Here is a 12,298-nt window from a genome sequence, read left to right as displayed (position 1 = left end):
AGGGAATCCCAGGTTTGCAAAGGAGACATTCTCTTTGGAACGTGACTCTGCTGTCACTTGAAAGTGTTTCAGTAACTTAACCTCTAGCCTTTGAAAAGTTTCAGTATTTGTTAAGTGTATTCGAGCTAGTCTCAAGTATGTCTATCCAGTTATTTAACATGTTAAGCCCATCCTGTTATTTAACATGCTTTACCTTAAAAAACAGCAAACAAAAAAGCCACACCTCACAGCAGCTTGTCTGAAAATAAAGAACTCGACTTCTACAGTTCTCCTAATTTAGTTCTTAATTATCTTAATTTAAAATTCGCCTTGAAAAATTTACCAGCTTTATTACAGCATCTTTAAGAAAAAGAAACTGCATTTCCCTGCTACTTTGATTCCCTGATTCTTTTTCCTAATGCATAGGGAAACTTTGGGAAGGCAAGCAAGAAGACAAAATCACAACACACTACAGCAGTAATGGAACCAAATACTGTTAATAATAATCTGTATTAGAAGGATATTACACCCACTACTGTTGGACTTGAGGTAACAAGTAACACAGTAATTAAAGCAGTTCTCTTCATCTGAGGTGGAAAAGATGAAAGACATGCACAGGTAAGAAAGATGGAATACAGACATTCATTAGGAACTTCTTAAAAATCTTGAAAAGTAACAATAAGAAACAGCCACACTTTTCTCAAAGTAAATTTTACCTTGTTAATCCAGAAAACCATTGCATCCTCCAAATCATAGGGCAGTTCTTTTGAGGCACTAAACGTAGAAAAACGCTTGACACTGGCAACCACCTTTTCAATGCTGATCATTTCTACAGTATAGGCCATCATAAGAGCATCAATCATTGCCATATGAGAACTCTATAAAGAAGAAAACAATGAGTACTAAAAAATAAAATCCTTCAAGAAAAAATGTTATATATTTTAATTGTATTTAAAATTTAAAAATTCCTGAGATTAGTGACCTAGAAATTAGGAGCTCTTCATTCCATTAACTATTTTAAATAGCGTTAAATAAAAAGAAGATCATGAGGTGGATTTAATTAAGCTAACCATTTTGATTGGTGCACAGCCCAGATCAGATTCAGACACAGGTGTATCATCACTCTCCATGACGTAAATCCCTTTTCGAGACAGAGCCTGGATCACCGACTGGTGTCCCTGCAGAGCAGCCACCTGATCCCCCTTCAGAATGAGGCTACAGACACGGCAGTACAGCTCGCTGGATAACAGCAGCTTGATGACGGGGGGTTTAATATGTTCTTGCTCATATTGATCTATGTAAAACGGGTCCTTTAACTCCTCTGGGACGTTATCTGAAACAAGGAAGAAAAGTTTCAACAAGTAGCACCAGTAAGCAGCATGTGATCTAAACAAAAGTAAACAATGTTAACTCCATCCAAAGACAGCATGTAAAAGAACAAACAAAAAATCAAGCACAAAAAATACTGAACGTAATAGTTTGCAATTTCATATTGTAAACTGTTTTCAATAGGTCTTTGTGCTTAAATTTTGCTCAGGTAAAGCACATATAATTTGCCGTATACATACCTCAGTAAAACCCCTACATTACAGTCCCTTTCAAGAAAGCATTTCAACGTGGACAAAAGTCCCACTGTCCTCTACACATCTCTAGCTGTTTCCTTGACTAAGACCCAGCTTAATCAGAATGACACACTATCACTTCTACTGATTAGTACATATTACTAATACTTCTAATTTTGTTTGGAATTATAAATCATTTACTTAGATCACAAGCTAAAACGCTCTGTGCATCAGATGGGCAAAGTTTACATATTTTCAAAGCAAAATTTACAGCTACTGCAAGCAATATCCCGAAACATCTGTGCACAGCAATTGAATAACCACAGTGCTCAGTCCCCGAGAGGGGTCAGCCAAACATTCTCAAATTGGAAAAGAAAACTAAGCCACCGATTTCTTGGTTCTAAACTACCAAAGTTCATAGAAAGGCTGAAATACCTGACTAAAACCTTAGGCATTTTACAAAACGTCTGCAGAACAACTGAGTCTCCAGCAAGCTGATTGTGTATTTTTTCTGATGACAAGAGTGCTGAAGCAAACTACTGCAGCTTTTCAGCCTTTAAATAAAAATTCAAGCCTATGTAGCAAAACCACTCCACTTGAACTTGGATCCAAAGTGAATTTTAAGCCAAGTCTAAAATTAACTTCTTTTGGAATGGCAGAATTTCCACAAGTTGTCTTATGATTTAAGCTGAACACAGATCCTGAATGTAGCAATTTACATGCAAGTTAAAATTAACACAGAAGACTTCATCCTTGCACACCCATTCCCAACCCTCAAACACTTTTGCTACTAATCAGTGCAGTTTCACAGCTGGCAGGAAAGAAAGGCACTAACAACAACTAACAGACTTGTTTAGAGGGCTCAGAATAAGACATTTCAAAACCATACGTTGCTAGCTGAACCACTGCCACTGTTAAAGGTTGTAACACTACAACACAAGGCAAATGTCAACTGATTACAACAGTTCAAAGTGAAAGGAAATGCTGTTGTAAACAACAGTTTCTTGATATTATTGAAAAGTCATAAAATGAGACAAAACAGATATATCCCAAAATAAATATTCGGTAATCAGACTAGAAGCTATTGATCTTTGTAACAGCCTAGAAGTAATAATGAGTCTAGGAAAAATATTATCTAGCCTCAAGTGTGTTGTCTTAATAGAAGCCTGACATTTCATAATTTTCAAACATTAAATTCTATCTTATGCCACACAGTCACTCTGAAGATCTTCCCCCAGAGTCACTTCCACCGTTCATTTTAAATACATACATCTACAGTTAAAAGAATTAATTTGGCAGCATATTTACTTTTCATTCAGCTCATTTCCAGAATAATTACATCTCCCCATTCAAAACCACTCCTACCCATAGCATGTCTTTGAACTGCAAAACAAGCCACAGTATGTATATACTGCAGAGCACTTAATGTTCATAAAGAGAAACTCAGACAGAATGTTATCAATTACATGAGCCAGAAGTACATCTCACTTAAATAAAAATACGTAGTAAACCAGTGTTGTTGTAACAGCTCTAACAGCTACCCAGTTAGTCATACAACACTGCCCCTATTTTTCAAAATGGAAAGCTTTCTTAATTTTAAAAAAATCAAGATCGTTATTTTTCCTTTACATGACATTGAATGCTGTGATATACAGTCTATATACTGAAGATGGTTGGAAGAGACACACTAAAACCCCACTGGCACTACATAAGTAGCACTTGTTAATGTGGGTGTCCATTTTTAGTGAAATAGGTAATAAATTCAAATATTTTTAATCTTCTTAACATCAGACAACCTGATCTAAAATCAAACGCAATTGAAAGCTAATTCTATTTAATGGTCACTGCCATTTCCAGGAAGAGAACTAGAGCTTGCATTTGTAAAGACTGAGGAAAGATCCAAAAAAAAAAAAAATCCCAACATAAAGCAGCTCATATAATTCAACATTTCAGCTTCATTACAAGCAGCTACACCTTTTAACAATCAGAGTATTTGTGAAAGGAAATAATAGAATGCTACCTCATAAAATATCCATGAAGTAGTACATTTCTGGCAAAAGCATTAGCACCACTCCAAGTTTTAAAGGCTTTTTTAAAACAAACAAAAGAAAGCGAATTCAAAATGTCTGAAACCTGAAGTACTTAGATAAGGGTTTTAAGTACGAACATCTGCCCTCCTCCAGCTCCGCAGACCCCCACAGAGCAGGGTAACCGAGGTGACTGTCTGAAACTGCGCTGTGAGTAATGCTGGACAAAGAACCTTGCAGTTCCTCCTCAGCTGTCCAGCTACCCCTGCATCCCACTGCATCAGCAAACGGCTCTCTGGGTTTTCCTCAGTCCCTTTTCCACACGTTTATATAGACTAACTACAGAAAGCAAAAAAGCTTCCTCTTCAACATAACATACCCACAAGGGATACAACCTATTGGATTAGGATCTTTACACACATTATTAAAACTGAAGAGACTATTGGAACATGATGCTCAGCTTCCTGTGTGACGGGGCTGTAAGACCTCCAACATTAATTTTCACTTAAACTAGCAACATTGTAATGATTTTTTTAAAGCCTTTTCTAGCAATAAATGGATCTAGTTCTTCGTGATGAGGTTCCATGTCACAGAAATCAATATATTTTAAAAAAGAAACAAACCAAATCAAACAAACAAAAAAACACCACACCTTTTATCTCGGCTACTGTTCTTTAGTCTAAACATCCCATCAAGAGATCTGAAATCTTTTTCTTATATGCTGAAGAACCCTCTAACATCATGTTTCTGATCTCCATACAACTGCCTAAGGACTGAATGGATTTGGATTGACCAGGATTAAAGACGGCTGTGGGCAGGGATAACTTCTAGTGCCAGGATTAATAATGTGAATGCTATCATAAAAAGTTATTCAGAAACATTATTCCATTGCAACTTATTTCACTGTGAACACTTGCTCAGTTTTATTTCCTACATTACTGTATACAACACTTCTGCTGGGTAAATTTGCCCATCTGTGACAAAGGAACTAATTTGATGTCCTGACTAAAGGCCCACAGAAATTTTAAAGATATAAGAACCATGTCAAAGCTCAAGAGTGGTAATATTAACTTTACTATTTAATTCAAATGTATTTCATGCTGAACATAATCGGGCACAAATAAATGAGAAAGTGGCAGGAAAAAATGTAATGCAAAAAGGATGCTGTAAGTATGTATAGAACTGAGCTGAGAAACTTCCAAATATCATGAGTTGTAGATGTCCTGTACACAATGCGATTATCTCAAGCAGGGTAACAGCCTTCCTAGGTAGCCACAGACAAAAGAAGTGCTCTGTTTGTGAGGTATCTTCAATACTTTAAATCCGCATCTGAAAGTGCGACATAAAAGACCTATCTTATCTTTCATATCTCTGCTAATTATTCTTATCTGCAGTATAAAACCACACAGAATACCTGCAGCAGCCAGGTCTGCTCATTCTCCAAAACCCCCTTAAAAAAAGTCAAAATTCCCACATTGCCAAAAATCTCAGAAATACACTGCTAGTTTTGGGACAATTATACACCATCAGAGTCAACCTAATGCTAATTTAAATAACACTATGGATACACAACTAACCACCCCTATTACGGATAGCTTTTCTCCCTGGTTTTCATGGATCAGGCAAACTCCAAATGTCATACACTTTTTGCTTGCCTCACTACAGAATGTGTCAAAAGAAGAAAATGTCCCAGTCTTTCCAAGTCCCAGTTTCTATAAGTACCTTTTTCAACACCTTACTTTCATGACCTAAAACTAAACTTACATGTTAGAAAAATTCTCTTCATTAAAACTTGTACTTTTACATATTTATGCTTGGGAATTTTGAAAAATCAACATGAATAATTATCTTCTGAGCAATTAACTTGTAAGCTATAGCTACAAACATGCTTACTCGCACAGTTTAACAAATCGTACCAAAGCAAACCAAAAGCAATTAAACTGTCTTTTTTTTTTGCTTATAAAAACATCTCCCAATACCATCTTCGTTCTAAAAGTAAGCCACTTTTATGTTACTGTTGCATGCTATCAAGAAGCTTGCAAACACCTTCTGTTTTCCCTAATGTGCTTTCCAAGTTGTTGACCCAGGAAAATGTTAGCATCAACTTCAATGCAAGCTTTAAAGTTGCCAGTTTTAGACAAACAGGTGCTCAAAAGACACAGCTTAAAAACCTACCAGTGGTTTTATAGGAACTTAAAAACAATGGCACATAACTTGATAAATCAGATCTGTGAAGGCATACATCATTAAATCAATTTGTCCTAAGTTCTCTGTTCAGAATTGTCGAAGAATTTACCATGGCTACACTCACTATCACAGTTGACCAGATCTCTTTCACACATAAATTTTATACCATGTTACTTCGTTGCATGTAGTCAGCTTATTACTAAAAATGCTCATTTTTGCTGTTTGCCAAGGTTACAAAACCAAAGTAATAATTTATTTTGTTCCACGTTTCAGCAGCATAGACTCAAGCATTCTTGCCCCACTGGAGAGATACCTCTTACCAGCTATTTTTATGAGATGAAGGGCTCAAAAATAAACGGTCATAGTTTCTCATGAAGCAATTCTTTAGGTCTGTTCAGTCACATCAATGGTCTAATCTCTCAAAAAACCTGAGAGTTCCAAGCATAGATCATTGTGTACACCATAGCGTACAGGATTACAGAAGTAACTTCACTTGTAGCAACCATCAGAGACACAATTACTATCACACTCATCACTTTAGGGTAGGGATCATTTCTTTGTCATCTCACCTACAAACATCTGTTCAAGGAGGACTACCTGATAATGATGTGATAAAGCAAAATACAGCAATCTGAACAAAATTTGACTTATCCCTTGAACTGCAGAAGTGGATACACCCCAGATTTTTTTTTTACCTCCAGAAGCACGAAGAACTGGTTTCACATGGAAAGAGAGCCAAAGCATCATGGTAAACAGAACGAAGGTTACTCAAATTCTGAGCAGGATTTCATTAGTATCTGTATCTGTTCACGGAATTATTTAGTGCTGTATGGAAGTGTTCTATGCTGCAGACCATGAGCAGAAACTGCATGTTCTCAGCAACTAAGCCAATCTGTGTTATAATAAAAACATTCTTTGTTGCCTCTCATTACAGAACTGTATTATAAAGTCCGTAAGTGATCTATAATATTACACAATGAAATTTACATACAACAGGCAGGAAAAAAACATGCTAAAGACTTTGTATACAGCTGGTGAGAGTGACCGCGCTCTCATTATCATATCTTTTCATCAAGCACAAAGCCACAAACCTGAATGGAGGAGAGAAAATAATAATTATGGAATTCTTCACCCCTGTAAACTTCACACAAGTAAGTGTTTATGAAACAGGCATTATAAAAGAAACAGATGTTTAATGATTGAAGATCTGCAAAACACAACAGCTTTCTTAAGAATATTTTTACTATGGGCCTGAGAAGAAAGCTGACAAGGAACAGAAGCAGGGAACGCAGGTATTTAGGAGATTTAGCCCTGGAAGCATGCTCACACTGCCTCTACCAGCTAGTAACTGTGGGTAGCCATTACCGTACTGTAAAAATTATTTAACAGGTAAGCAGCAAATACTTCAAAGACCAAAAAAAGCCACACTAGCATTTCCCCTACAATGCATTAACATTAGTCCTTGACTTTCTTGCCAAATGTCTAAGGCAAATGTTAGCAGAGATTCTGGAAACTATGTAAAGCTCCTAGCCCTAGTAAGTAAGTAAAACTGACCAAGTTCATTTTGGAAAAATCCAAATTTTAAACACTTTTAAAGACGCAACAACATTTGTTATGGAAAGCCCACAGCAAGCTGCAACACAAAGAAACTTCCATATACCCCTTCCCTATCTAAATTTTAACATTGTAACAGTGATGACAGAAAACAATTTCTACACACAAATTAACACTATACTAACTAAATCTGCTGAGAAATCAAAAATTTTTGTTGTCATTGCCTACTTTCCCAAGTTGTACCAAACAAAAACATACTAGGTGTTCATTCTGACTGCTGCCACTGCTCAGTGCCGGAGGGGACAGTGGCACTGAAGGACCAGGTCCGCTTCCCTCTGCTCAGCTTTGTGCAGCATGTGGCCCTGTTACCGCTGGGCTATCTGGTTCATTGCACTGACTGTGAAAGCGATGTCTCCTGTGGATGGCTTGCAAAGCCTCTCTAAACCTCCCACACTTGCCTCCTGTGAAACTCTGCGGCACCCTTGCTGCTCGGCCACTTACATGTTATGAATTGTATTTTCACACTGCTACTAGAATTCCTAAAGTGCATGTTTGATTCTAAATAAAGGTTTGCTGATAATTCTGTTCTAATCAAACCCCATTCCCTCAAACTACTGTCTCAGCTACATGAACTTCATAATCTTTCAAGTGCATAGTTTCCAGATGTTTGCACACAGACTTTTAGAGCAATCCATGTCAGTACTCCCAGATTTATCTGGGGAGATTGATGACACTGAATAGGGAAACACCTTCCTTCACAGCACCCTTCCCCTCTATTCTGACAATTGTAAGACCTCCCTCCAGAGTCCATCTCTGACAACCAAGCATCCACCACAGACAGACAGGAACAAACCGGAACAAATCTTTCAGCCCAATTCCCTTGCAAGAAAAGGCCTTGTCTCACTAGCAGCACTTGTGTTGAAGAGAGGAGGTAGCTGTGCCCAGTTGTTCGGCACTCAAAATTCTCTTTTCATGGCCAGAAGAGAAAAAAGGAGGAATGCATCATCAAATGAAACAAAGCCCAAACTACGACTTCAAATTACTTGTCATGAGCGCTCTCAGTAATTTGCCCTTGAGAAAAAAAAGGAACAGAATAAAGAACTTTCCTATTTAGACGCCAACTTATACGTTGAGAATTAAAATATCCTTTAACACTAAATAGAAAATACAGTTTCAGGTAAAACCTGCAGTGATGAATGACCTGCAGTAACAGCCTACACTAGAATCAAATTCCTGCTCTTGACCATTCTCACACTTCACTATGAACTTAGCCTTACTCAGATAAAAATGAAATCCAGGATATGCACCATCATTTGAAAGATTAAGGCACAAAATTATGTCAAACCACATCCATCAATTCCAAATTAACATTTCAGAAAACCACTCTTCACTTAGCCATTCAAAGGCAATTATGGAAACCCTATCAGATAAGAATTACTTCAGAACATTAAGTGTGTTTTAATATTATAACCGGAAAAGTATTTTTTTTCCACCAAGTTGAACAGAACTAAGCATAAAATAATGAAAAAGCCCCCCTAAAACTTCCATCTGCATAGTGATATTTTACATAGAATTCACAATCACGTGGTAGCCGCCCAAGACTCACTGAACAACATCCAGTATCTTAAACCAAAAACATAACCCCGAGAGAGAAAAATTAATGTATTGCATTCAAATATTATTCACAATTATAATCACATAGGAAACCTTTTAAAACATCTCTCTACAAAATAAAGAGGCTTATAAATTTCTAAGTATTTTGCAATGCTACTCCAGAAGTAATGGTTAGTACGAGACAACGCCTTGCAGAAGCCATTTCAAAAATCAAACTGAACTTCCATGGGCCATGGTCCTGCAAAGATACGCGCACAAAAGAACCCATACTCACTGGAGCTGACCAGCAACGCAACACCAAAAGCCCCAGCAAAAAATATTTTTTCCTGCTGTTCATGGCAATTAGCTTCTATTACAATGTAATCTGAACAAGCCTAAATGCAAGCAGAAAAACTGGCAAATGCTGCTACAGCCTTCTCTACGCTAGAGATCACATCATTGTCATTATGGAAGTTGTATTTCTTTGTAGTCAAAGAAAACCCAAATACTTTCAATATAAGTCTGCATCGTCAAGTGCATAGACAGACTTACTGTTAACCAAAAGTTAACTGGTCCAAGACATACAGACATAACCCTGAGTTTTGGAGCCCCAAAAGACACTACCAAGAAACACAAGGCCATAAAGCTTCCTCTGCAGCACAGGATCCATGCCAGCCAATTCTAATTTAGGATTAGGTTTCTTCTGAAACAAAGCCATAATATAAATAGTGCATTTCCATGTCTGGAATATCCAGTTTATCTCTGATCACTGAAAAGTCTTCAGGAACGCTACAAACAATTCCAGCAACTAAAAAATATTTACATGAGGAAATGCCTTTTCAGTTCTTTTAAGTTACCAATGTTTCACTAACACTCTCCCCAAATTCCCATATTTTTAAACCATCATCTGATAAATGGGGTTTTTTTTGTCTCTTGTAATGAAATATCTTTGCTAATATTGATTATAAACCCATGATTTTCCATTTTCCCTGCAATCGTTAAGATGACGAGCACACTGACAGAGTTGGAAATACTAAAAAAGAAGAATAATTTTTAAAAATATTCCAAAAGGATTAATATTTAACTGCAGGAATGGACTGCTTTTCTTCAGCCTTGTCACCAAGTAAGCTAGTGTTAATCCATTAAGCATATTATGAGTTTGGCAAATTAAGACTTAGATTAACAGGGCTACCTCATTTTCCAAAACAAGATTCTTACATGTTTTTATTATATGTTTTGTTCTGGATAAGCAAAAAAACGCAAGTATTCCATCATATTTCTTCATAATTAAGCTATTTAGACTTAAGACGTATCCAGTAACAATAATTTAGAACACACGGATAGATATAGTTCAAAATGAAAAAACAAATGCCAATAGATGTGAGGAAAATACCATACAAATGATACTGCAAGAATCTTTATTTTCCCATGTTTGTCTGTAATGGTTAATGGCAACATAAGGCAAAGAACTCCTCCGTCACCTACAACTTGCTGTTTAATGTCACAGGACACAAAATGTACCTGCTCATTCAGCCTTTCTTTTACATAAAGGAATGTTGATCATAAAATAACTGCTTTTTAGATCATTTTGAAACCAAAACCACAACCTGACAAAAAAAATTAGAGTCCCAAGTGGACATAAAAGCTTGTCCTGCTCGAGGCCTGCAAGTTCACATACAGTTCTGTGGAAGAAAGCCTACTTAACTAAAATGAGAATTTATACATTTTTAGGTATGCATTCTTCACAAGTGCAATCTGTGAGCGTTCACCTTTATGTTTGCTGATTCAGGGCATCTCCTACAGTTCCATTACTCCTGTCAAAGGCACCAGGAAACATATAATATTACAAGAGAACATACTGCCATATTATTGATATTTAAAACAAAGGTGATTTAAGCTCAATTTAATTACTGCTGGAATGGCAGGGGAAGGCAGAAAAAGCAAGAACAAAAAACCAAGGAGGGCTTCCTGCTAAAAGTGATCTTACCTATTCCGTAGGCTTTAGCACAGATCCATTGTAGATTAGCAGCTATTTTGGCTCGGGCTGAATCATAGAGCTCCAAAGGGACAATCTCAACCGCGCTATCTGTCAGGGCATCCATTTTTCTTCTGGTACTGTCTCCACCCGCACAAATATCAACATCCACCATCTAAAAGAAAAACAAAAGACAGCGGACTTTTACACACGCAATCACTCCCACCGCCTTTTCAACAGTGCACTGGAGGAGTTGGCTGAATGGCTGGCCAGCGTGCATCACGGCGGGCACAACACGGTGGGGCTGAACCCCCCAGGCCCACCATCCTTCAGGATTGCCATCGGCAAGGCTTCTTTAGCCATTGCAAATCCACTCGGAAATCAAGGGCCATCCGAGCCCCGAGCGAGCATCCCTTTCCCAGGAGCATCCTTTTCCAAGAGCATCCCTTTTCCAGGAGGGCGGCAGATCCGCTGGCAGGGAGCCCCTGGCCAGGGCTACGGGCTGGAGCTGGCGGGAGAAGAAAGGAGCGGCCCCAGCACCTGCCCGACCGCGGGAAGAAAGGCGGGCTGGGCCCCTCCGCACGCCCTCCGCAGCCCCCGTACCGCCGGCCCCCCCGGCCGCCTGGCAGCCGAACAATGCGGGCAGGTACCGCGGCCCCCGCCCGCCCCCGCCCCGCGGGGCCAGGCCTGGGGCAGCACCTGCGGCTCCTTCCCCCGCCTGGCCCGGGAGAAGCAGCAGAGGGTCCTGGCCCGCACCCCCATCCCCGTGCCGCCCCGCCGGGAGGCCGCGCCGCGCCGAGCAGGGCAGGGGGGACGCGGCGCCCCCACCCCGCCGCGGCCCTGCCCGCATCCCCGCCCCCACCCGGGAGGAGGAGGAGAGGGAGGAGGAGGAGGAGGAGGGAGAGGAGCGCAGCCCACCCGGCGCCGGGAGGCTGCTCGGCACACGGCAGCCCGCCGCGCCCCCGCCGCCCCCTCACGCCCGCCCGCCGCGGCCTACAGGCCCCGCCGCCTCACCTTGCCGCGCTACCGCTGCCTCATCCCCGGGGCGGGGATGGAGGGGGGGTGGGGGGGGGGGTGGGCGGGAAGGGGGAAGCACCGCCGCGACGCCCGTGGCCCCGGCGGCGCGCCGAGAGGCGAGAAGGAGGCCCGGCGGGCAGGGGCCGGTGCGGGGGGGGGGGGCGGCCGGGAGGGACGGAGAAAGCCGCCGCCGCCGCCGTCGGGCCGGGGCTATCAGCGCTCGGGACCGCGCGCACGCGCATGCGCCCGCCCCGCGCGCGCGCGCGCCCTCTCCCCCCCCCCCCCTCCCCGTCCTCCTCCTCTGCCGGCCGGCCGGGGCGGCGCGCGCTCGGCGGGAAGGGGGGCGGGGCTTGCTCCCGCGCGCGCCGCCGGGGCCGGGGCCGCCGCAGTGCGCAGGCGCGGGG

At 40.9% G+C, this 12,298-nt stretch overlaps 1 protein-coding gene across 5 annotated transcripts in view; it reads right to left on the bottom strand.

Annotated features, from left to right (window-relative positions):
* The window catches only part of CAMSAP1 (calmodulin regulated spectrin associated protein 1), a 28,689-nt gene extending 16,661 nt beyond the window's left edge, over positions 1-12,028 (bottom strand). For 3 of the 5 annotated variants that reach the window (XM_056351567.1, XM_056351569.1, XM_056351568.1), the window contains exons 1-4: positions 11,577-11,665; positions 10,890-11,052; positions 1,050-1,312; positions 696-857 (exon numbers count right to left, since the gene is read on the bottom strand). In XM_056351567.1, coding sequence (XP_056207542.1) covers positions 696-857; positions 1,050-1,312; positions 10,890-11,052; positions 11,577-11,639 — 651 coding nt within the window. In that variant the 5' untranslated portion in view covers positions 11,640-11,665. Of the gene's footprint in view, positions 1-695; positions 858-1,049; positions 1,313-10,889; positions 11,053-11,576; positions 11,666-11,891 lie in introns of those variants that run through there. The other 2 variants (XM_056351570.1, XM_056351572.1) reach the window with 2 other exon arrangements.
* Between the last annotated feature and the right edge of the window lie 270 nt (positions 12,029-12,298).

Source organism: Falco biarmicus, chromosome 9, assembly GCF_023638135.1.
Source record: "Falco biarmicus isolate bFalBia1 chromosome 9, bFalBia1.pri, whole genome shotgun sequence".
NCBI classification, from domain to species: domain Eukaryota; kingdom Metazoa; phylum Chordata; class Aves; order Falconiformes; family Falconidae; genus Falco; species Falco biarmicus.
The sequence above is the reverse complement of the archived record's forward strand: the minus strand, read 5'-3'. Positions and strand labels throughout refer to the sequence as shown.